The 27,382-nt window shown below is 37.7% G+C and overlaps 1 protein-coding gene across 1 annotated transcript in view; it reads right to left on the reverse strand.

The window, feature by feature from the left end:
* Positions 1-23,369, reverse strand: part of MTHFD2L (methylenetetrahydrofolate dehydrogenase (NADP+ dependent) 2 like) — a gene marked incomplete at both ends in the record, with an annotated part of 37,092 nt that extends 13,723 nt beyond the window's left edge. Inside the window, 6 exons of the mRNA XM_080344001.1 lie at positions 915-1,007; positions 6,748-6,855; positions 7,605-7,757; positions 12,810-12,932; positions 14,275-14,459; positions 23,233-23,369. Of these exons, the coding sequence (XP_080200127.1) occupies positions 915-1,007; positions 6,748-6,855; positions 7,605-7,757; positions 12,810-12,932; positions 14,275-14,459; positions 23,233-23,369 (799 nt within the window). The remainder of the gene's footprint in view (positions 1-914; positions 1,008-6,747; positions 6,856-7,604; positions 7,758-12,809; positions 12,933-14,274; positions 14,460-23,232) is intronic.
* Positions 23,370-27,382: the final 4,013 nt, after the last annotated feature.

The following is a 27,382-nucleotide window of genomic DNA, read 5'->3' on the forward strand; positions in this document are numbered from 1 at the left end:
TATGAGCTTTAGACAGGCACACATCTGTCTTCAGACACAAAATCAGTAAGCAAGACTTGGGTCTTGAGGATTATGATGAGAGAGGAAGGGAGGAAAAAAGAGGAAAGACAATCCATTTTTAGTCCTCCAAAATGATACAAGAGAAGGAAGGTATCCTGAGCTGCAAAGGGATGCAGAATTTTACCAAGGTGGGTTATTTTTTTTATTAACTAATATTTCTATTTATAATCCCTGTAAAGAAAAAAACAGAGGTTGCTCAGAGCTCTGCTTGTTTCTTTGTCCAAGACTAGTCAAACTGCAAATATTTCACTCTACATAGTTTTACGAATATAGACGCTGATCTTTCAGATCCCTTCATCTAGGCAAGTATCATTCTCTCTTCTGCATTATATGATAATCATAAAAGAAAAAAACCACACATTAATAACATATGTTACCAAAACTACCAGTTAATTTGGCAAGGTTGCCCTTAATTCTAACAGCAAGGGAATTATACCATTGTTTTAAGAACGCAGCCTCCAGCTAATTTAGAGAAACCCTCCTGTGAAAATGTAAATGAGTCATGATTTTTGCACTGCACAAATAATGTTTTAATTTACATAATTATACATGCATAAACTATGCACTGACTGGCTTCCAATCTTGAGTTCACTCTGAAGTCTCCCTAAGGGAAAGGTGTCACATGTGATGAGAAACAGTTTGCGTCTGCAAATGTGAAGAGCAAGAACAAAGAGCCGAATCACTTGCCCCTCTTACAACAAGAAATCCTACTTACTGCAACAACCTCTGCAATCATAAGCAGCAATTATTTGGCAAAACGTGAAATAGTCAGCAGTGCCACCAACACAGATGGCAAAGTTCATTTTTTAGGTTTTTAATTTTGTAATTGAAGTATGAACAACAACTAGCATTACCTGCAGCTACTATTACAATGTCAGCAAGCTGTGTATGGATCTTGAGTTGCTCTTTTGGCGTGTATCTGTGAGTAATGGTCACTGTAGCATCACCTGAAACAAAAGAGATGATCACTTAATTATCACATAAAAAACGCATCTATAGCATTAACTTTCAGGTACAAACGAATGACTCCTGTACATTAACAATAGTACATATGATACCAGATTTCTCCTGGAATACATCATTTATTTCAGCACCGGCAGAATGTTCATAACACTTGCTTTTCACACACATGACAAGACATTTAATCTTAAAAATTCTCACAGAATTGATTCATACACTGTAGACTAACTTACTCCTTCATCAGGTTCATTACACTTAGCAGAATTACACAGAGGAAGCCCAGCACGGAATGTGGTGTCTACCTTATTAAGCATGATTTATATAGTGTACCATAAAACATGAAACTCAGTTGTTTGTCACAAACCAAAGCTTGTAGTAAAAGATCACTATGTTCAGACATCTGTCTTCAACCACATTTGTCATTCATCTGTCCTGAAGCTCCTTAGATGCTTCCTTTGACATTCTGTTGTATAGACAGGAAGGCAGATCACCGTATTCCCTGTACCCATGACTTGAATTCATAACAGCATTTCCCTCGAGTGAAAGTTTAGTCTTCGGCATCTGCTTTTGACAGATCGAGTGCTTAAGGAATAAATGGTAATTCAAGTTCAGTGAAGTAGCGCTATTTCTTACTGATACTCCTCCTCTCAAGGATTAACATGGCTGATAACTTGTCCAGCAAAAACAGATGACAACAGAGGCTCTTCTCTTTGTAGGGCCTGGTTGCACAGGGAACAAATCTAGCAGCTGTGACAATAAGGACACCCCTGGGCCAAGGGTCTTTGCTTAGAAAACCAGTTGACCAATAATTGCATGGGTCACACAGCAAAATCCCTCTTGAGTGGAACACAAACAGATTTCATCACGGAGATGCATTCTTGAAACATACATGAGGAACAGCAGCATCAGTATTTACAAAATTCCAACTGGATGGATCTGAGAAGGTTTATCATCATAACCACTTAAGGAATTAATACATCCAATGCATATATTTTTCCACATGCTCAAAGCATTCCAACTCATCATTTTAAGTAGTTCAAATACAACAACAGGAATGGAAAAAAATGGACAAAAAGGAGTTCAGATTTTTAGAGGTGTCCTACCATCTCTTGCATCTCCTGATACAACAAAAACTGCTGAACCCTTACTTTACAGCAGAGTAGCAAGCGTTTGAAGTTATCACAAACAGAAGCCCACATCCTTTTGGGCAAACTCAAAAGATCTGGGACCTGCTCCTGCACGTATCCGTGTTGCTTGGCAAGAAACTATAAATAAATCCTCCTTGGAGCACATGAAAAACCTTGTGCTGTTTGGTGGAGATACTGAGGAGGGACCACTACACACAAAATGAATTGTCACAGGAATACAGGCTGAAGTTTCATGCTGTATCCAACAGCAATCATGGTGATCCCTCAAGGACTGCCCAAGAAAAGAACAAAGACAACAGTTATCAAAGGAGGCGCCTCCTAACACTCTCCCTTGTCAACTATTTGTACTACACAGTGTTCAGATGTTACATCCCCTCATCTCCACACTCCACTTATCATAGAGTCCTAAGCCACATCATTAAGCATTAAACTAGAAGTAATTACCATCTCAGATGTTACTATGGCATTACTTCCTCTGGAATGTGTCTGACTGATCTAATCTGTGCCTTTCACTTCATTAACTCTCTTCCTTGAGCATCTCATCTTCAATCCATCTGTGCTCTGACTGCTCTTTCCCCTCATGGACCTGCTGCAATAGAACAAGGGGTAATGGTTTTAAACTAAAAGAGGGGAAATTCAGGCTAGAAATGAGGAAGAAATTTTTTACAATGAGGGTAATAAAACATTGGCCCAGGTTTCCAAGAGAGGTGGTAGATGCCCCATCCCTGGAAACATTCAAGGCCAGATTGGACAGGGCTCTGAGCAACTTGATCTGGTTGAAGATGCCCCTACTCATTGCAGGGGGGTTGGACTAGATAAGCTTTGAAGGTCCCTTCCAACCCAAAGTATTCTATGATCTTTGATCTCTCTTCTCCTTCAATCACCACCTCTCCTCCTTCAGTCTGTACAATGCATAACACCTCCTCAAAGAGATGCAGATGAAGACATTCTCAGAAAATGCAAACAGAAGTACAGATATGCATCAGAAATTCCACGACATAAGGCAAACTGCCAGAAGTGAGAAGTCTCTCACCAACTTTCTATAAGTTCCCATGAATTTAAGTGCATCAAAAGCTTAGACAGCTGTAACTGTTCCTGTGACAGCAACATCCCAGCCAGTACATAAAGCTTGCATGTTGATACTCCTTCAGCTTTCTTCCTTTATTATCTCTGAGATCAAGAAATAACAACTCACACAAACAAAACAATTGGAACAGGACCCAAGAATTATTAATCAATACTCCTTATTTTACTCATCTAAAGCAACATCTCTCCAGCTGTTCATTTGTTTGCACATAGGCCACATACACTGTCTTCTGAGTGAGCAGCATAAAGGTTCTACAGATGGTCAGAGTTTTCCCCTCTTTGGAGGCCTCATTCTACAAACATATTAAGAACTCTTCTGGTACCTGTTTTAAGCAAATGAAGGATATCTACCCAAAACACAATCATTGCTTCCAAAAATATATACACAACATTCTTTTGACCTCTTATTCTGAGAGGAAACCCAATGGATTAAATCCCAAGTTACAAATATTCACACTGCCTTAGAAATAAAATCAGTGTTATTTTCCCATCAAGATTTTAGTGCAAAACGTGTCTGTCATCAGTACCTGAAGCCAAGGAATTCCTCTCACTACAAAAAACAAAAAGGCAAAACAAAAGTCCCTGCCTTCAGAAGAGCAGTCCAGAAGCTTACAGACACCCCAGAAAGAGTAAGTTTTCCATTTATTTGCAATAATGCCAAAACAGAAAATAACTATTTTTACACTGCTACTTCTGCTGAACGAAGGCAGAGGAAGATATCTAGCAATTAAGAGTCTGCATGACACTGATGAGTCAATTCACTACCTTATAAAACAGAGATAGTCTCTTGACCTGTTTTGTAAGGGCTCAGATGGTTTTCCTATCTGATCAGATATTGCCACCTGCAGGACATTACAGTTTCTACATATAAAATACCAGATAATAAAGAGTCTAGCTTTTCACTTTTCTTTATCAACTGTAAAAAAATCAACAACTAAAACCTACCAAACAGAGTGGAGGGAAAAAAAAAAAAAAAAAAAAAAAAGATCACACAGATCTTGCATCACTTCTCAAGAAAAATAATTTAATTAAAACAGTCCAATTGCTGATAAAACCCTATCCTGACCAATAACCTGAGAAAGCTCTTTTTCAGCACTTAACTGTAGGTCTTGTCTGGTCCTCACCCCCCAGGATTAAAATAAAAAAATAAAAAAAACTTTCCACTTCATCTGCATTAACAGGTTTAAAGTGTTCTAAACATTCACTTAACAAGAAAGCCTGCCTTCATTTGGTAAAAAGTAAAATTAGCAATACTGACGCAATTTTCAACTTCAAAATACACTTCATCTAGAAACTTCACACACTTGCTAAAGCTACCTCGTCTTGTACCCTGACAGATGACTCTAATCATAATGCACAAATTTTGCCCTGCCATTAGCTGCTAAGAATATGGGTGGAAAGGATTATTTTGATTAAGCTATTATTTTTATTATGTTCACAGCTCCAATCTCTCCTTTAGTTTCAACTCCTTGGTCGTCTTATACATGAGATTTATGCATTCCCTTTCACTGTATCTCTCAGCTTATCTCAACTGCCCTCAGTTTCTTCTCATCATGATACATCCAGAAATTTTCATAACCATTGGGGTAAAGCCGAAACTACTGTCATGCCTGCCTTCCCTTCCACGTGCTGTACATGCTGGCCTCTTGTTGCTCAGAGAAGCAGAAGAGGAAGCTAACTATAGAAGACAAACCAGATCTCCAAGGATAGCCCAATCCGTGAGTCAGAAATGAAAACTAAATCAGACTACTCCAACTATGAAAGGATTTACCACCATGTACATGACAAATACATACTTAATGCTCATTTATTTTGAAAGAAGTATATAAGTTCCTCTCTTTTGTCACTGCCAGCTGCTTTGTACTGTATACTACTACTTGGCAGCTTGGAAAAGAAGACAGACTACTTTAAAAATAAATCAATTTCTTCAGAATAAGCCAAGATAATTTTAATGAGTAAACTCTTTTACATCTCAATTCCAGTGTTGTGAGCACAGGAGTATCCATATGTCTTTCTGTCCCCCTATAGAATACCTGACATACATAGCACTAATAACTATGCCAGTAAACAGAGCTGCCAGTCAAGTTATGTATACTATGTCAGAAATCAGAACATAGGCAAATGACCATGAAGCAGAACAAAATTCATTCATAGGTTAACAAATTCACAGACTAGGACCTCAAAACAAGTAACACTACCACCAGTCAAATAAGAACTACAAACCTAGAATACAACAGAACAAAACTGAGCCACAGATCCAACTAAAAAACTGAAAGCTCCAAACCAGCATTTAGTTACAGCTAGAAAATTTCCATGCAACTACTTTAGGTTTTGTAACAAGTTGCTGAGAGAATCACAGGTCATCAGGTTTTCTAAATTTTAACTGAGAAACATTCAAGTATTTTTCAATGTAACTGCATTGTATAAAGCTTATTTCAAACTCCACTGCTGGCTCACCAAACTGCACTGCCAGGAATATATAAATCCCAATATTTGCAGCAAATGGCAAAAATGCTACTAATTTTCATAGGAATGGGGATGAGACTAGAACTATGCATTGATGGTAATTACAATTCAATACTGAGAGAATTTTTAAATAGTAAGTTTCCCACAGAGGGTAAATGGAAAAATCCACTCCATGATTAGTAAGCAGCTTTTAGTTTTTTATTGTATTAATAACCGATTTCACTCCACTATTAAATACGCCAGGGATTAAACAACCATGTTTACTTCATATGCACAAACCACTTTGGCAGTTTCTAACATCAAAATGAAGTTGCAAAAGGACAGTATTCTATTTAAATTTGTTTTCCTTTCTACAACACAATTATAGCAGCACACACATGCTTCTGTAATTAGTTAAAAATATTTCCATTACAACCCTGAATTTCCAGGGCAATATAAACTGCAGTGCAAAAAAATCCCCAGGCCAACATGTAATATCACAGAGCTCACACTGGAAGTTGCTTTGTTGGCGATTTCAATATTTTCATAATCATCACCTAACTAACACACCACAACACAGGTATCATGTCATTTTTTTTTAAAATATGTGTGTGCATATATATATATACACACACACACACATATATATATATGGTGTATGAGCACACGTGTGTGTATGAAAAACTTGACATTAATATTTCATAAATATGAGGTTAAGGCATACAGGTGTATTTCTTTGCATAAACATCACTTCCACAACACTTCAAGGTCACACAGTCAGGTATTGACCTCAACATTCACTGTTAACCATATTTAAACAGTAGCTGTTTCAAATGGAAGACAAAATGATGACATAACACCAGAGTAAGTCGAGTCTAGAAACTGCCTTGCTCATCTAAGAATATATCAGTAAATATATCAGCAAATTTATTTCCTTGCTCTGGTTGCAAATAACATAGAAGAGATAAAAGCTTTCTCCTTTTACCTGAATCCTTAGCTTTATTTCAGTGATTTCACAAACGTCAACACTAAATATTCATAGACTTACCTCCAGGCCTTTCGTGCTCTCCGTCAGTGTGTAAAAGCATTGAAATAGGCATTCCAACATTCTTTGATCTTCCAGCTACAACAACATTTTTTCCAAATGTTTGTATTCCTTATAGGAAAACAAACAAACAAAACACAACTATCAAAACGCTGTACTCCACTCTTTTGATATATCTAAACCCTTCTTCTCAGTCCCCAAGACACAATTAATTGCTGTTGTGGACTGCTGACACCAACATGACTTGAAAATCCGTACGTCTGAACTTCAGGGATGAATCCACAAAACAACTTTCACCCTTCACATTAGAGAAACTGAACTGGCAACTCATTCAGGTTATCTGAATCACCCCTTGGAGAGACTTCATCTCTCTGACCACAGAGGGAAATGGCACCTCTCACGTCTATCAATAAGAACGGTCTTATAATTTTAAAACAGCAGCTACCGAATACATACATTCTTTTCCCCTTCTACTACCAAATTCAACATTCTTATTTTTCTTCTTATTTCTTCCCCCACAATAACTTATGCATTCAAGTCTTCCATTTGATAAATAATCGGGAGGTCAATAATATCACAGAAAGCTCCTTGCAACATTTTAAAATACAGAAAATAAGTTACCAAAGTGTTTCAACAAGTAATGCACGTGGACTATGGTCTACACTTTAATTAATAGTTGTGCTGCTGGCAAAAATTCTCATCTATTTGGCATCTCCTCATTATTTAGATGAATCCTCTAAATGTTTTTTCTTCAATAAGCCCATTGCATTAATATAGCCTAGACCTTTTAACTCACACTAGAGTTTATCTTTCATTCATCTTCAATGATAAAAAGAGATTCAATAAGTTTAATTTCTTACCTGTTCGTTTTATAATTTCCCACACGGCAGAAGCAGTGGCAGATATTATAGAAGGCTGATCAAGACACAGACGTCCAATATTCATAATATGAAATCCATCTACATCCTTTTCAAGTGTGATAGCATTACAAACTGTTCGCTCATCTATGTGATCTAGGAAACACATTGCTTTCAAATTACACTCACTTGTCAGGAGTTATCAATGCTATCAGAAAAAGACACAAGTTTCATCTAGTTAGTATACTTATTGTTTTTCATTGTGAATACACTACACCCCTTCTCTCAAAGGCAGTAGTTACAACTTCAACTTCTTAAGTCATCTATTGAAAATTAAATTATTCCATTTGTGACACTGCTAATATAACAGATTTAATAAAAATATGAGAAGCTGATACTCAACTGAGAATGATGATTCAATAACTATGAAAATAAATGTTTAAACAAGATACTTCAGAGTCACTTCTGCGTTATGGAAGTGTTAATTACAAAGCGGCTCAAAAAAAAAGGCAGAAAAGTTCTTGTTCACATTACATGTCTAAGATCACACAGGATACATGACCTAAGACTTAAACAAACGTAAGAAAACCCTAAACTAACATAACTTTGCAGGTCTAAATTTCATTTTGGATTTTACAACCATACAACTGTTTTTGAGGAATTTGCTAATCAGTAGGACCAAAACATATCCTACTTCACTGGAAAACTGTGAGAATGCATAAAATTGTTTAATACTGATGAGCTCAAAATACTGAGTATGGCTTAAATGATGACACCATATGCATAATTGACTATTCATATCTACTAGTAACTAACATTTTTCAAATGCACTATTGATAGAGAGTAGGCTTGCAACTGCCTAAAGCTTGTACTACATAAACATTAGTATTGTTTATGAAAAGAACAGACACATTAGCCAGTCCTACTTCTGCAAAGTTACATGCCCAAATATAAAACTTACATAGACACACTCCAGAGGAACAGCTCTACAAAACATCCCCATACTGACTCAGAAAGAAACCTTCGTTTTATAAATATATTTACCCAGCAGTACCTCAGTCACAATTTCAGTCTCTTGCTTCATCATTTAATAACTTCCCAAACCGCTTCCAGGATTACACCTTTATCTTTACTTTCATCTCAGAATGATTATTTTTCACATCTTTTCTACAATATACAAAGCCCATTCTAGACTAGATCCCTAACAGAACTCTGCAGTTGCGAAGCTATATATCCCAATGTCTGGTTCAGAGAGCATAACAGTATGATTAAAAAAGCCAAATAAAGGGAAATGCATGTTGATTATGAAACTCAGGCAATTCCAGAAAAATATTTTGTAGACATAGACGTTTGATTTTAGTAGTCAATTAAGTCTAGGTATTTTGTGTTTTTTCCCTTAAAAGGAGAGCATCAATCAAAAGATATCACGCATGTTATAAGACTTAAAGCATGGTAGTCTCTTGTTAAAAAGATTTCAAAATAAAAAAAAATCCTAGAGTTGAAGTAGAATGTTAGGATCTACAATTTAACTCTCCATTTTCTGAAGGGAGGAAGTTCCATTCTGAATACTAATGAGAAAGGTCAGTGCAAATTATGTTAAGTACATTGATGAAAGAGTCTCTTAAAAGTCAAGCAAGACTATTTCAGATGGAAGGCAACAATAATCTTGGTTTTATGTCAACTTGGGGAATAAATAAAACAATAGAAAAAAAAATTAGAATAATCTATTAAACAGTGTTTGCAAAGGAAAACTTGTTAATCTTAGGCAAGCTAGTTGTTCATCAATTAAAAAAAGTCAGTAGTCATACTTTTCTTTGTGCCTGTGATATGTTCTGACAAACACTCCTCATTGCTGTCTGTTTTCAGTGTCTCAGAAATAGAAAGATAATAGATACATTCATGTAAATGGAAAGAAATCACGCTTTACATAGATTTGTTTTTCCACTCAAAACCGATTTGTAGAATTTCAGAAAAGGACACATAGTGCTGGAAAAAGATGCAGCTGCATAGCTGGGAACAAGAAGGCTGACATGGCCCTGAGAAAAGAGGATGTAGACACGTTCCCCTCCTTCTCAAAGACACTTAGAAAACACTATTTGGATGGGTCATCCTGCAAACAAACCAAGCCAGTTAAAACTGTATAAAAATAATTAATATGTTACATAATGTATAGATTTTATTTGCATCAATAAATGTTTCTTCCTGGTTTGTTTCCGCTGACTGCAGACCACCCCATTTTTTTCAGGTGAACAAAAAAATTTAATACATCAGCTTCAGTCTCACAGCACATGTTTAACCTCCTCTCATATGATACTCAGACAAACCTACTTGCTGCCATCCCAAGCTATCCTCCATGCCAAGTTTCAATCTGCACCTCATCCTTTCACTTCTTAACCAAACCTGCAAGATGACACTGAGCAGCACTTGCCTACCTACTCTGACAGGCCCATAGAGAAACTCTTATTATATTTACATCATAAACAAAATGCGCCTTTAATGTCAACATGCAGAAAATTAAGACTGGTTCTCAAAAGGGAAGACTGATGAAAATAAAAACATGGCACGAAAGAGATCTGAAAACATAGCATACAGATCAAGAAATACAAGGAAGCTGTTCAGCAGAGCAGCAGCAATGAGCTCCCTGGAAATAATTTTGAGAAGCTGTACTGCAAAACTGCTATGATTTGAACAGACAGTTCCACCAAAGTAGGCCACGCTTAAGCTAGCATAGTATTTCATAACAGAAGCACATGACGTTTGTACTCATTTGTGTCACAGTTCTTTGCTTCTTAAAACTAAGAGAATTTTGAGTTTTTCATATTCTATCTCAAAGATTTAACATATCATAGCCATCTTTCCAGGCAGTTTCAAAAAGATACAGGAAACTCTCCACAAAATAATTACCACATCAGAAGTAATGTACTCATTCGTACTGTTTTCCTCAGGCAAAGATCATAATCCTCAAAGTCAAGTTGCCCTGGTTCACAAAAGTGAAAGAGAACAAAGCTACATTCTGCTACTATTTTTATTCCACTATTGATCAAAAGCCACACCTGTGTGTGCTTTACTCCAAGAAACCCAAAATACCACACAACAACCCCAACTCCAGAATAAGCAGCCTCTAATGATAAAGTTTTTACAACTTCTGGGCTTTGTCTCCTTCCATTACAGTGCAGATCAAAAGAATTTTGGAAACTGAGTTAACTTGGCATTCTGCCTTTCTGTTTCTGAAGTTTCTTTGGGGAGAAAAAAAGTTTTCAGTAATTAATTATATCTGACACCTATTAAGTAAAGAACTTCCTGAATATTTAAGTTCATGATAACTTGCATATTTAACTTGACTATACAGAAAATGTAATATTGAAAAAGATCTATTGATAAAATTACTTCAAGTCTTTCACTAAGATAGGCAACAGCCAAGCCTCAAACTAGCAAGTTTTACACATTAGAGGAAGGCTAATTAGTCTTCTTGTAGTTACTATGACAGATGTATGGTAGGTAGCTCTTGAGAGGGATCTTCAATCAATTTCTTTAGGGCTCAAAACATCTAGGTGTATTAGCATGAGACATTTGAAATGACACAACTAGAATTATTTTCAGATATTTTTTCTATTCAAATGCTCAACAGGTTGAAATTCGCTAAGCTTCAAGGCTTAAGTCTGTTGTTGAACTAGGTATCGATGAATGCAGACAGTATAAGAACAGACTGTCATGACCTCAATAAAAAAACCACATTTCTGCAACTGATACCTAACAATTTTACCGAGTATTCTCACAAGTAAAACATGTGGCAAGTGACATCTCCCATTTCTGGGGAACAAAACAGTGGATCTATCCTTTTCCTTTGCTATACACTTCAGCCAGAAAAATTTCCACCCCTAGGCTGTCAGTGCTCAATCTTTTGCACAAGTACTTATCACTGAAATAAAATTCTTTGAAGTTACCTGTTTCCCCTAACCTGTTCTTAGTGGGAGAGATGTTTGTTCAAAGTAAACCAACAGCATTCAATCAGCTTCCAAAACTGGCTACTTAGTGTCCAAGACTTCAGCCTCCTTACTTGTGTTATACTTCCACCTTGTGCCAAGGGGCTGATTTCAGTTAGCTTTCAGGTAATACAAAGCGTTAAAACTTCCAAATCATGAACGCTGACTTTTATTACAAATATGAACAAAACATATCAATCTCTTTCTCTGTAGCACTCAGCACCTGCCCCAATTTTTACTGTTTTGCAGGTATGAAATGAAGACAGTTTGAACTGTCTGAAAGTGAAGACCAAGGCTACAAGTAAGTGTTAAGAGCTTACCTAGAAACAAAGTTTCAACTTCACCATCCTGAGAGATACTTATAAACAGTAACCTCTGCGGTCCCAGCTAGCCCTATAAATCGTGCCTATATAGGCCATAAAGACAGCTCCTGCCCTTCAGAGCATACTTTCTAAACATACAATAAAAGACAATATTTGGAAACATAAATACAGGGGAAGCCCAATATGCCAGTCAATTTATTACAACTCTACTAATGTAGTTCTCTCTCCATTAGGAAGCATACAGTGGTTTAAGTAAATTGACTTCCATAGATTTAGATAGAAAGCTGCAAGTGTTATCACTGACAAAATACCATCTTGCCAACTGCTGCCACGTGATATTTTAGTGAGATTGTTTTAAAAATAGGAAGGAAATTATAAACAAAAATATAGTACAGGTTTTTAGGACCTTAACACAGAGCTCATCTGGAACATTAGGGACAGCATAGAAAACCAAAAAAATGTTTAAGGTAAAAACTAGAATCACTGTGAGAAAGGTCGTAGCACCATCTTCTAGATAGCATAACTTGGCACGATATAGGAGATGAAAATATGGCAAAAGTCTTGGAGTTAAAGGCACAACATCACAAGATGGTTAAAAAAAAAAAAGGCAAACAAAAATCAGATAAATAAAGTGGCTAAAGCAGAGGTGTGCACTCCTTGAAACAGCATTCTGTCTGAACTGAAAAAAAAGGCCAGGTTGATAATACAAAATTATTGTCATTATTTAATTTGCTTTTTTTTTGTCGTTTAAAATTAACTGCAAGCTAGTGTATCTCAACTAGTCCTTCATTATGCATGTCATCTTTCAAGAGTTTCTTGGGTCATTAAGATACATTTGCAATGCAAAATTGTCAAACTTACATTAACTGTATATGACAAGTGGGACAAAAGATGTCACCTACCTGGGAGAGGTAGCTGAACTAATATACCACTAACTGTTGAATCCTTATTCAGTTTTACCACCATATCTAAGAGTTCTTCCTGAGAAATGTCTTTAGGTCTCAGTATGACCTCACTAGAAATGCCTGATAAAAAACAAAAATCAGAAGACGTATGTTAGTATCAGGAAATGTATCGATGGACAGCTTAGGAATTTTGCCTACAAATCTCTCTGATCTTTAACAACTGTCTTAAATACGCATGGAGGACTTGCTAAAAATTCTGCTTTTGCCATCTGGTCTTTAATGCTCTATTTCTAGACGTCAAGTATCGTATGATGAAATACACAGGAAAAAATAACCTAGAGTAGGACACAGTAGCTCAAAAATTCAACAACAGTTTAGAAATACTTGGAAAACAAAGCATGTATCTTTTCTACAAATGCGCTCTTGAGAAATACAACTAAAACTGAGCAGAGCAACCTACACTACCATTACCACCACTTTACCTGATAACTTCTGTGGGACAAAACTTGTTATTTGAAAAGAAAATTTTTCAAGTTACTTCACAAGACCGCAGTTTCAGTGATTGCAACAACATTAAGTTCCCTGTTTAGGCTATGATACTCTTTCTTTTGGAGATGAGATATTGTAGCGACTGGGATTTAGCCCAGGTAATCACTCAGCTTTACTGTTTAATTTCATTATGTCTGAAATTTTGCCCTTCATATGCAGAACTGTGACACCTTGCTTTTGGATTTACTTGCCTGGCTTTACTGTGAACCTAAAGCATGCAACAGGACGGATATTACATGAGATATGGCATATGTACATGTCACATTATGACAAAATTGCTGACACAAAGTAAAAAAGGATCTTCTCTCATCTTCCTGTGAAAGTGGTTACTTAACCACTGTTCCTATTAATTCCAGGGCAGCAGGGTTTGCTACCATAGTTTGAAGTAGGCTGAAAAGCTTGCATATTAAAGAGGAAACCTAACAGGTATTGAGGAGGAAGGCTCCATAATAAATATTTCACAATCAAAAGGATATCAAAGTATCTTGCAGTAACAACTAAGAACTTACATGATTTATCTCCTGTTATCTTTATTCACCAAGCTTCTCTCAGACGGTTACGACACTTACTTGTCAAAAGGCTTCCCTAGTGTCTTCCTTTAGTTTCTAGTTTCTAACAGTAAGGGTGCAAATGATTTCCTAACAACATTTTAAAATACAGAATGAAGCTTATGGCTAGCATTCACATACCATTAAAACTACTTTCTACACATCAATGCTCAACTTTAGGTTCCTCAGAGAAGATGAGGAAGAAAACAATGCCAAATTAAACGAAAATACAACGGGGTTGCCCCGCACTTCTTGTGTGTGTTTTTTGTTCGGTTTTGTTTGCTTGTTTGGGGTTTTTTGTTTGTTTTTTGTTGAACAGTATCTTGTGCTTACCAAAGGATCATCTCTATTGCATGAAAACATACCTACAGCTGCAGCTGCTTTTATCTTGTTTCTGACATAGATATGACTAGCTGGATTGTCTCCTACCAATATTACAGTGAGATGAGGTCTCTTGTTTCCAAAGGATATCCACGATTCTACATCCCTTTGAACTTCTTTCAAAACTTGTTTAGCAAGCTTTGTCCCCGAGAAAATGGTTGCTTCATCACTAGAAAGACAAAAAAGATACACAATATTTAAGTCTAAAATTTCATAAACAAGACACCTATCATGTTAAATACTTGCAAATGCTTCAATTAGTTAACTTGCTAGTATTCTAAATATTATTTGAAAAATGCTAGCATGCTGCAAACCCACTTGGGGAGAGAAATGTTTCCCAGGCCTCTTATTTGAAGAGCAGGAATGTGCCATTGGTGCATACAGAAGAGGAGCTCACCTGTCACATATAAGCTAATACTGACTAATTCAGGAGCTTCTGTTCTTTAATTCCCTGATTTTCTAGTAACATCCCACGACCCCTCAAGCAGCACTACAGCAGACATACATCCTCCTTGGGTCAAGGGGCCATAACCATTGCCCCACCCATGTAAAAGAAGCAGAGGAAAACTGAATCTTGTGCCTTCAACTTGTCCCAGAACTCCTCAGCCCTGCTCTTTCCCTCTATCATTGCTACGATCATCACCCCAACCAATGATGTGGAACCCACACACGCACCCCCCCAACCCACAACAAAAAAGAAACCAGCATGTAAAAATTTCACATGCTAAGATATTCTTTTTGTATCAGACAAGCAGCCTTTAAATACTAACTTTATTGCTTGGAGGTGATGGTGCTTGCAAGGGAGAAAGAATGAAGAATGATAAAACTTTAGAGCAAGAAATTCTGTCACTGATCTGGATTAAAACATGGTATGTTATAAGATTCAAACACAATTTTAGGCAGCCAAATCTTCATGACCAAGGAAGGTATGGAGGAAGGAAGGTAGAGAAGGAGCAGCAGTGATGACACCACACAGGACAGGACACCCACAAAACCACCCAAAGTCACAGACTATTTATGGTCTTAAATAGGACAAGGGGGCATGGGCTTAAACTCTGCCAGGGGAAATTTAGGCTGGATATTAGAAAGAAATTCTTTACAGAGAGAGTGGTCAGGCATTGGAATGGCCTGCCCAGGGAGGTGGTGGACTTGCCGTCCCTGGAGGTTTTTAAACTCAGACTGGACATGGCACTTAGTGCCATGATCTAATAAACAGACTAGAGTTGGACCAAGGGTTGGACTCAATGATCTCTGAGGTCTTTTCCAGTCCAGTCGATTTTGTGATTCTGTAAATAAAGTAATTGCCCAAACTTAACCTCTGTATCAGACTGATAAATTAAGAAATCCACTCTATATTTTAGGTTGCTGAAGAAGGGTTCTAAGAGGACTCTGCCAGATCAGGAACAGCAAGATATCAAAAAAACAATTTTCTGTTTGAGAAACAATTGTATCCAACTTTCTAACTTCTACCACTGCTCAGTCTCTTCAAATAAATCAATAACTTGCAAACAGTGAGACAACAATCCACAAATGTTTTTTAAAATAAATTTTACTTCAAATGGCATACAAGGTAGACCTTAACAGTTCTCGAATAGCACCATGGAATGGAAGTCAACTTACTTAACATTACAAGTCCTGCCCCTCAAATGACACTTCGGTGACAATAAAATGAAGACGGCTAACGGCTTTAAGAATTTCCTTTATGAACTTCCTATGCTCACCTCACCAGCTAACTGCTCAAAGATCAAGTGCCTCTCCACTGAACAGCACTTCTGTAAGAACTATTTCATTCAGATCTCCCAAGTGACAGCTTTGTCTTAGTCCAGTTGTTTTCCTAGTCTCTGGAGACTTCTCCATCTCCCTGCCTGTCTGCTCACTGTAAGTGTAGATGCTTATCACCTTATCCATATCCATGGGATCTATTTTACCATGGTTTAAGCTTTTAAGCTAGATTCTACATTATGTCCTTCACTAATTGAACCCCTCATCTTCTGAAATAAACTCCAAAAGCCTAAACATAATGATACATAAACACAGTTAAAAGTGTTCCTTGGCAAATTTTTTTTATACTATAAACAAGAAAGTAAATATTATTGTAACTGTAAAAATGAAGTAAAATAATACCAACTCCCTAGAAGCAGAACTACCAAGACAGACACAAAGATGAAGTTCCTACTAGACAAGTTCACCCCTCTTCTAATGAGCACAACTGTGCCACACTGTAAAAAAAAAAAAACAAAAACACACTGGTGGTATATCAGCTCCTAACCAAAGACTGTTGACTGACTACTTGATCTTTCTTACTAGATAGTAAGCCTGACTATGAGAGGGTTTCTCCTCTGCAAACACCCTTCACTTCCTTCAGTAAAATAAGCTTTACATGTATACACACAGATTGTAACACCTGCTTTGCATTAAATAAATTAATTCAACATGGCTACCATTTCTAACTAACATAGTTTAGGAAGAACTCTAGGTGAGTTATAATGACACCTTGCTCACGTCACTGCAACTCAAAAATATTACAGTGCATACTATTAAAAGAAGAAAAACAAACATACCCTGCTGATACATTTATGTGCAACGTATATGTGCAAAAGCACATATTACATGCCCGCCCACACTCCAAAACACAGAATAAGAAAACCCTCACACAGGTTAGAAGCTAGGACAAAATGCATGTAATACATCATAGCCAGGAAAGGCTCTTCAACACTTCGAACTTTCTGAAGACAACATACAGTAAGTTCTACAAGCCTAAGTGAATGTTATTTGTAAACGACAAAAAGCTTGGCTGAAACCAGAAATGTTTCCAGTTAAGGCTACTCCGAAAAATTAATACTCTGGGGCTGCTCAAATGTAGAAGATTAAAATGATTCCAGGTTAGTTCACATATGCAGAAGAAAATAAGAAAAATTATACCTTAGTAAGAAGTCATGGGATCACCCTATTTTAAATGAGTTATTCTCTTTTGGCATTCCAACAGCTAAATCAATACTTTGTGGAAGTTAAGGAATCAATGCAGAGTAGTGCTGTTTCCTTAGTCATAACTTAAAGGTGCTGGGAAGTGACATCATAAATAACATTCACATTTACAGTAAACATTTATGGAAGAGATTCCAGAATTCAAGGAGAATCTCAGTTAAGAGAATGTACAGAGAAAAAAAACCAAAACCCAACATTTTGATAAAACTTTCAGCCTTTGCTTTGGAGACTCGCAACAAATGACAGAGCAACTGAAATTATCGATTTTTGGTAAAATAGAGTGTGAAAGGTCAGCTTTGTATCTTATGGAGTTACAGATAAAGAACCTATTAAGTTACAAATGTATTGCTCTTTCCTTTAAGGACACTTTTTTTGCTAATCATTCTCTAAATTTTACTACTTGTTTAAGGCAAGAAAGCTTATAGCTGATGATCATACACCTGTCTTGAGCCACATGGGCTCAATCACCCATAGTTTACCAATATCAGTACAATGTCAGTAATGCAAATCTTTTTTGGAACACAGCTAATAATTTTATAATGGGTCAGAAACCAAGTGTCCCAGTAGTCAAAAGTCCCATGCTATTAAAAGCACTCTACAAATTCACTAGGTTAACTGCATTGAAAAATGCCATCACCGTAACCAGGCTGTTAATATTGCTAGTACAAGAACCACCATTTAAGTTTAAGTGTTCATCATCTCTCTTATATTTCCTAGCATAAGTTTTCAAATAGATTTGAAAGCTTACGCCACCTTCATATATAGCATATGTATTCCCTTTTTCGTCTTCCTTGAAGACCACTTTATTATCTAAGCAAAGTGTAATAGTTCTGTTCTAACTCAGCTGGCACCTAAATTCTTACAAGGCCAACACCAAGGGTAAAACAAACATTATGTTACTTAAAATATCAAGATTCTTCTGTTCTACATGGTTAGGTATTCCACAATTTGGAGATACTAGTGCATTACCACTTCGCTGGTCTACTTTATTGTCACGGAGGCACCCCGAGGTTAGTTTAAGGGACAGCAGGGTCCAAAACAACTTTTATTAAACCAGTGAGAAAAAGGGTTTTAGCACTCCAAGAGTGACTTAAATACAGGTTCGGATAACAGTTGAGGAAAATTATTAAGGGGCAGCAACTAATACAACAGGCGGTCCACAGAGTGCATGCACATGGCTTCACCCAAAACAATGCCGGAGCCGTTCCTGAATCCCGGAGAAGTACACACTCGCCTAAACACGGTGTGGGATTATTTTTAAAGAGATACACGTACTTGTAGTGAGTACGGGAAGTGTACACTCGCGATTCTGCGAGGGTAAATTTATAATACACTCGCAATTCTGCGAGGGTTAATTTACTTACACGTGCAAATGTGCACAGAATATTACACATGCTTATGTGGAAGCACGGGAGGAAAATACACTCGCGATTGTGCGAGAAAATAATTTATACATGTGCTCGCATTGAGCACGGAAAGTTACGCGTGCAAATGTGCACAGAAAGTACACGTGCTTGTATTAAGCATGGAAAGTACGTGTGCAATGTGCATGGAAAGTTACACATGCAAATGTGCACAGAAGGAAAATACACCCATGATTATGCGAGGATTAATTTCACACGTGTTCATATTGAGCACGGAAAGTTACACATGCATATGTGCACAAAAAGTATATACTCGCAATCCTGCGAGAAGTTTTACTCACACCCGTGGCGGCAAGGCAAGCGGAGTCTCCATCCCTTGGGGGGCTCTCGGCGGCAGCATCTTGCTCGTGCTCCGAGAGACCCGCGACAATGGGCAGAGTCTCGATGAGAATCCCATTTTTATACTGGCTGATCAGATCTGACTGTAGGCATTCTAGAAGCTTCTCTGCACCCCTACACTGGCTGTGGGTGCCCCTGAAGCCTCCAAACATCCCCCACACTGGTCGCAGGTGCCCAGCGGCTCAGTGGTGCCTGGACACTCCCTTCTCCTAATGGCCCTGGCCAGGGTGCTCTGGGGCCAAACAAAAGAAGCTGGTAGCCTCAAGTAGCAGAGGGAGAGGGAGATGTGCCTACTCCTTCCATACTGAAGGAGGGAGGGGGAGAGAGGGGGATTTGCATTCTGCCACATTTATTAAACTTTAAAAAAATGCACAAACACAAATACTTAGTGTTCACACTTAACCATCTACATTTGAGTTACACAAATTGAAACCTCAACACTTCAGTATCTGGTACAAGTGAACGCTATCTAGAAATGTCCTAAAATGCTTTCAGTGTTGATGACAATTAATTTCAGCTGGTCATCATTAAAGCAAAACAACATACTGTTGTTCTTATGAAAGTTTTTAATAAATGAAATTTTATCACCACAATTGTGTACTTCAATCTTACTCCTAATATTTCATTACTTCAGCTTTGCTTGACACAGAAAATAAGTGAAGTATGTGACCTTATTTTACCACTATTTTCTATTAAGACAGCAGCATTTTTTATTTCTCTTCATCACTATTAGTTCTAATGTGGAATTCTAAGACAAGGGTACAAACTCAGTATATTGTGGAAACATTATTTATCTGTTATGTAATAGGAGTGTGCATTCAGTTCCAAAGACAAACCTCCCTGAAAAGGAGAAAGAAAGGAGAGAGGAAAAAAAAAAAAAAAAACAGATTAAAAAATGTTTGATGCAGTATTAGGAGAATAAAGGGTCAACATCCTTCAGCAGTAATCTTCTCTTTGCTTTACCACTCCAAACATCCAGAATGAAAAAAACATTTCAACACCCTCTGTCCCTCTGTGAATATATACACTTGAAGTTTTAATGTGCACGTGTACACTAACACGTTTAACATTGATATTTAAAATATGTTGAGTTAGTTTGTCCTGATGAAAGTAGTTCAAAGTAATTTGCAAAAACTATAAATAATTCTGGTTTTATGTCAACACTGGACTGATTTTCAAAGTGCTTTAAGTCTTTAAGGGGATGAATGAGTCTGCACCTGGAACAGCATTCAGGAAAAACCCATCATGCTCTCTGGTCTTAAACCAGTTCTGCATTCTCTCTATGACAAGAAACTACACAACTGGAGTAAAATAACTTGTGATGAATGCTTTGTCATAAGATGCATACTGATCTGTTTATCAGCATACTCAAACATGAAAAATGTTAACAAACATACAGGGAAAATATCTAAAATCCAGCAGACACCATACTATGTTTAAACCTTATTGACCCATGGATAGCAGAACATTAAGGATTTTTAAATATCACCCTAATGGCATATGGAAGAAATGCACAGTGGTGAGTTTGGAAAGAACTTCTTTCATCTGCTGGTCTTGTAGACAGGAAAAAAAAAAAATATCCAAGAAGGACAAACTGCCAGAAGCATCATCCTACCCACAACATAGTTCATCCCTTTGCTTAAGTAAGATCATATTTGTAAACTGTTGCCAGCACTTCTGGAAGAAACCAACAACTTTCCACACATTTTAAGTGGACCCTAAACATCACCACAGCCTTCTTACTAGTACCTACCAAACTACTGAAAGAAACTTGTTAAAATGCCAATGGCTAAAAGCAAGCAAACAAAAACATCCTGGGTTTAGATGCAAATATTAAAAAGAAAACCAATCAAGTAACAATGCATTGTCAGTTACCATTCCAAACAGAGAAGTTTCTAGTTCTCCTCCTTTCAAGATTATTCTCTATTCCTCATGACTCCAGAAATCACCCTCCTCTAAAGAAACAGCTACACTGACATGACTTTTTATGTAACATATCTGATTTACACAATATTTCATTTTTCTCAAGGGCATTTCCTTAAGAACCTACTTTCTGCTACACAGTCACCATCTACTCAACACACATTTTTGAAGTCTCTGGATTAACTTCAAAACCACTAAAGTTTCAAGCTTTTTCTTCCAAATGTGATGCATGAAATGCTGAGAGCTTATCAGGGAAGGATGAAGCAGCGGCCTACACATACACACCTGCTGCCAATACATACTTAAAATCAGCTCACCTTCCGATTCTAGCAACCTCCTGAACAAAGAGGTTTTTTAAGCAAAACAGAGGTCACCTTGAAAACATCTGTGATTTCCTGAATTCAACTGTAATTTGTCTTCTATGAATCAGCTAGTGTTTTCATATGTGAAATAAATATCAAGAATACTTCACTACAGCTCAGTTAATACTATCACATCTGTTATTCGTACCTTCAGAACTCTGTCTCAGCAAAACTGCACAGTTATAAAATTAACTTTTTTTGGAAAAAAAAAACAAGCAAACAAACAACAAAACCAAACCCACCCAAGCTTTAAATATATAGCTAAGGAAAAAATACCAATACCTTGACATTTCCCTCAGGCTCTTCAAAATCTTATTTACAAGGCTTCTCGGGGAAAGAAAAGTTTGCACAAATGTCAAATACGAGAAAAGCAAATATTGTAATAAGTTGATGCTTTTTGGGTTTAGAATCTAGACAGTTTAAGTCCTTCAATGGAAATATTAACCAAGAACTATACATAAAAGTAAAGCATCAACTGTACAGAAAAGCTATGCTGCAGCAAGCTATCCAAAACACTGAAATTATGGAGTAAATTATTATTTTTAATTTCATTCACATGAAGGCTTGACCAGACGTTATGACAGATTTAATAAGTGTTATTATGCCATCCTGTCCCACTATTATTCTACCCACTCATGGATGGTTTTGTTCTGAACCTTGTGTGAGTTAGCAACAGAACAATTCACATACCGAATCCTTCTTGTTAACATGTCTAGGATATTACAGAAACAATGAAGTTTGCTGCTATTTTAGCTCAAGCTTTACACTAAAAATCAAAAATCCTATGGGACATCACAAAGGTATTTTCTCAGTCCTATACCTACAACATGAAAAACTGTAAAATCACCATCATGGGAGCATCTGCTTTCAGCAGAACTGGCAAAAACAGTTACCAGCAGCAAAAAACAGAAGTAGGCATGCACTTTTCCAGAAATACAGTTATTTGTGCCCAAACCACCAGAATCTAATCCTCTATCATACAGAATATATAGAATACCTAGGAGGTCAGGCATTTACTTCAATTGTCACAGTACTGCTCACTATACTCTTCATGTTTGAAAATATAAAGCAGCTGCAAAACTTTCACTATAGGCTACTTGTGACCTGATGAACTCAGCCAACCTTCAGGTCAGTATTTAACACAAAACTCCAGTAAAAAAATCAAAGCTCCAACCAGCAACAGCTCAGCTGAAACCTTCCCTTCCACACCCAGACAAGCACTTGTAGCAGCTATGTCACACCACCAAGGCGAGAGATTCAATCAAGCCAGTATATCAAATGAAACACAGGGGGTAACAAAGTCAGGAGACCAGTCCTTGCTGTGTTCAAGCGTGTCCTGCTCACCCCAGGGATCCAGCCTTTCAGCAGACCCCTTCACACTGAAGCACTACATGAGATACAGAGTGACTATGTGTTCTTAATTTTTAAAAATTATTTTAATTCTTCATTTTATTTTTTTGTTTATTTTTTCAAGCACAAAGCAGCACCACAGTATCACACCACCTGCATTCCTGAGGACAGCGAGACGCGATGGGCTCCCGCCATCACAAGTCTTCCTTACAGACAATAACATTATTTCGCAAAGATCAAAATACTCACCTACAACCCATCATCACAAATAATCCTAGAAAACAAAAAAAAAATATATAGAAATTCTACATAAATCAACTGAGTTGCTCTTCGAGGTATCAGGAGCAAGCTCCCTAACTCCCCTCCCTCGCCCCCGCAACGGCTGGTGCCCACTCAGCCCGCCGCGCGCTCGCGGGCTGCCAAGGCGACCGTTAAACGGCCGCGGCGCGCACAGCGGCGGCTGCCCAGCCCGCCGTTCCCCTGCATGCTTCTCGCCACATCGGAAGGACAAAGAGGAAGAAGGAGAGAGTATGAAGACGCCCCGAGCAGTGCGGCATACCTTGAGGCGCTACGAGGGGAGCTGCTGGCGCTGTAGTCCACCCAGGGCGCCGGGAGCGAGAGGGCTCGCCATCTCCTCAGGGGCGCCAAGCCCGGGCGCAGAGCGGAGGAAGAAAAGAAGACTGCGGCCGCCGCCATCCCTGTGTCGACGGAAGCACCGCCTCAACCAAACGAGGAAAGGGAGGAGCCAGGGCAAGTAACAGGCCTGGGGCCGCTGAGGGCGGGGCAGCACCGCCGGTTTTCGTGGAAGGGGTGGTGGGCTTGGAACGCGAGGTGTGTACACCACCCGGTAAAATTGAAAGGGTGGGCGGTGACAGCGTCTCCAGGTAAGGCGCACCTGTGGGCAGGCCGTCACCGTGTGATGGCCCGGGGCTGGCAGACCCTGCGGGTTTGTGTGCTGAAAGCGCGAGGAGCATATCCCCTTTCCACCTCATGCCACCCTTCAAGTGTTTCGGCGGATTGTGGCGGGAACCTCTGCAAATGATGCAAAAAGCGGTTTTCGTCTGCATCCCTTGATTTGTGTGAACTTCTGTTCCCACCACCGACAACGTGTTCCCGCTCCCGACACCGAGTCAGAGCTACACACACAAACATCGGGTCGCAGTTCTTAGTTGCACCCTCATGATTTCCCAGGGGAAGCCTCGTGGACTTCTTGCAACTTGCATATTAATGCTTTCTGTTTTGGTCTATGGCAGATTTATCACTAAAAACTGTGGAAAAAAATTCCTCTGTGCAGAGAGGAAGAAGAAAACAGCAGATCTGAAATTCCATATACGAAGCGTGCCAAAATAATGTCAACCTTAAATGCAATACTGAGTCTACTGACAGTTGGCAAATTCCTTTATGAAGCTGGTGAAAGCTTTGAAAAGATGCAACAGATTACTGAGGCTGCTGTTTCTGCTATGGCACTGGCTTTTTTTTTTTTTTTCATCAGATCACTGTCTAGCATGTATGTACTGCATTCATTATGAAGCTTTTTTAAAAATGTACACTTACCAAGATTTATTGACACACATACGCTTGTGCTTACTCCCATGATTCTTGTTACTATCCTGTTTGGAGAAAAATGAATGTGAGGATATAGGAAGTACCATGAAATTTTACAGTCCTGAACAGATAGTGGGTCTTTAAGATAGAACAAAAATCTTCAATGCTAATCTATCTTATCCAGCTTCTAAAGAACTGAAGATTATGAATGTAAATTGGATATTTAAGCTCATGTATATAAAAACTAGCCATTTTTGGAATGTCTTCTTTTTTTTTTTTTTTTTTTTAAGACCTGTCATATCTATGTTTCCATAGAAGCAGAGATGTTCAAATACAGATAGATTAAAAGTCTCATTCAAGTTTTTAGCTGTATAGCATTAACTAGTGCTTTGCTTAGACTACTTAGCATTCCAAATTGAATTATTCATATTCAGAAATTTAATGTGAGTTTCTCATTTTTATACTGATCTTAACTCACTAACATTAAGATATTAAGCCAATGTGTATATATAGATGATATTTGAGCTTTCATATAAAGCAAAAAGGTTTTAATGATTACAAAGCCAGAAGGATAATGACACATCCTTCTTTACCTGCAGGCCACTTGATGCTGACTCTGGATAAGTAACAAGGCCTCATATTTGTTCTGTTTTATTTTCAGGGAATGCTGTTTAATTTAATTGTCTTGATCATTTTAACTTCTTTCAGTTATTAGACATTGCCTGGGAACACAGAACCTGAAGCAAAATGATGGCACTTTATGTGGTAGCGGGCAGAGCAATTGTAAATAATCCTAAAAAAGACAGTAGGTTACTTGAAGGAGGTGTATATATATATATCACAAAGAATAGGCAAGGTATTAAAAAAAAATCTGATGAAGATAACAGAAAACACAACGGAGAAGTGAAAAAAATATCAGTAGTCCTAAACATTTGTATCACAGAAAAGTTAATTCTGTCAAAAGTTGCTTTTTGTCTGAGATGAAAAAGATTATCCACTCCTCAGCTTTGACCTTGAAGCTATATATAGTCTTGCACATATTTAAAAATGCTACCAGCATCTGTAATTCACACCAAACTAATATTCTCCATTTTCATCTCATTCCTGAAAAAATAAATCTGAAAGAGTACCACTGCTACAATAATATTTATTAGTAATAGTTTGCAGAGCATAGCCTACAAAAATGACCACCTTACTATTGCTAAAGATCGGCTGAAGACATTATATAGAAAATGTTACGAAGATGCTACAATAATAAATAACAGTATCCATATGATCCACAAAAATGCACTGATGAAATTGCTACAAAGGATAAAACTGAAAATGTGCAATTTGCTTTGCATAAGAGTTAAAGCAGAGTTAGACATTGACAGCTGTGAAGAAATGGAGCTTTATGTTCACATGCTAATGGACTATATAAAATACTGTCTAGGGCATTAACAATCTCATCAACTTAAAATTATCTCAACAATTATTTGTGTGTGAAGAGGAAGTCAAACATGGTTGTAGCCATATCACTGTTCTCTCATCTTGTGAAAACCTGTATCAGGAAATATTGCTTTACAAACAATCTTGTAAGTAATTTCTTTCTATATCCTGGGAGAATATTATGTCTTTCTGTTCACTTCTCCACTTTTTTCTTCTCTGTTTTTTCTTCCCAGCTGCTGGAAGGTGGTGTACTTTTGTATAAGACTAAGAGGTTGACAAGAAAGGTGAATTGCCTTCTGTTTTGGAGTCCTAGTTGAGGAAAAAAACCCAAGAAAAACATTGTTTAAGAAAACATAATGTCACCCTTAGGAAGCTTTGTACTTTAAGGAAATGTATTTGCTGTCTTTCTTTACTTTCTAGCAGTCCTACCCTCACCCCACCCTCACTCTCTGTTTTTGAAGGACACCAGCATTCGGGATGAACATAGTATTCAGGATGAACATATTACTGTATTTGAAGAAACCCTGCTTGAGATCCCATGATCTGATACTTTCAGCACCTGCTGCAGGGTCTGCCTTCTGCAACAACAAATGATGTATGTAACCTGGACCCTAACAGCAGAATACTGGGAATTTGTGGAATGTGAACAAAAGTGAAAGTCACAGTTATTGCTGAAGCCAGAAGAGAGAGTAAAGAAAAAAATGCGTTACTGATGTATTTAACAGATGCATTTTTTTGCACCTTGATCCAATATCACAACTTCTGGTTTGTGTCTGTGTGTGTGCAAGTTACTATGTGCCGTGACTCTATTGAATTGCGCATCATCAGCATCAGTAATCTGGACTGTACCTTCTTGTTGTTCTTATATATAAAGTGTGTGAGTGTATTAGGATAATTAGAAAAGTGAGTGCTTGCCATCCCTGGTTGTGGCTGCCCCATGGGAAGGTAGCCACCTGGAGGCAGGCAGCCCACACGTTAGTCTTGCCTTGCCCTACTGCTGCCATCTTTGGAAATGCACTACTTGGGAAGCCAAAGTTCGGTTTGAATGTCATGAAAAGCATTAGTGATCGCCTTAGCTACATCTACTGCTATGTAGTCATTATTCTCAGACATAAAATAAGAGCCTCCGGTCACATCACTTGTTTTAATAGCTTATTTTCCCTTAGGACCTGCTCCTGGATGATGGTGTCAGGGAAACACTGTCGAACGGGAGAACAAATTCCGTTCAACATAGCTGTCAGCTGCAATAGAAAGCACATATTAATTTTTTCTGTAGGAGATGAAAGAGAACTAGGTTGAAGATGGAAATTCATATTTATGCTTTTGAAGATAAATATAGACATCAAAAGACAGGCTCAGATACACAGTTTTAAGGCACAAACTGAAGAAATAAATACCCAGCCAATTCTCTTTTAATGAGAGTTTTTAATCTTAGTTATTTTGGCATCCCTTTCTACAGATATCAAGACAGTAAATCAGTGCTCTCAGAGTGCTGAATTTTATGGATAGATGCATTTTTTATCAACTAACATTTTCTGTTATGGTCTGACTCTGAAATGTCTTTTTAAGTGAGTACAGCATTGGAAGCACTGATGCAAGTTAGGTAGATTGTGTCATTCAGTAACAGTGCATTGTATTTCTACAGAGGTCCTAAATATTGAGCATGTTTTTTTCTCAGCTATAGCCATCTTTCCCTATCACAACTAAAATTAATTAAGCTTTTCCTGTTCTTTTTA

This window comes from Nesoenas mayeri (assembly GCF_963082525.1).
Source record: "Nesoenas mayeri genome assembly, chromosome: 4".
NCBI classification, from domain to species: Eukaryota; Metazoa; Chordata; class Aves; order Columbiformes; family Columbidae; genus Nesoenas; species Nesoenas mayeri.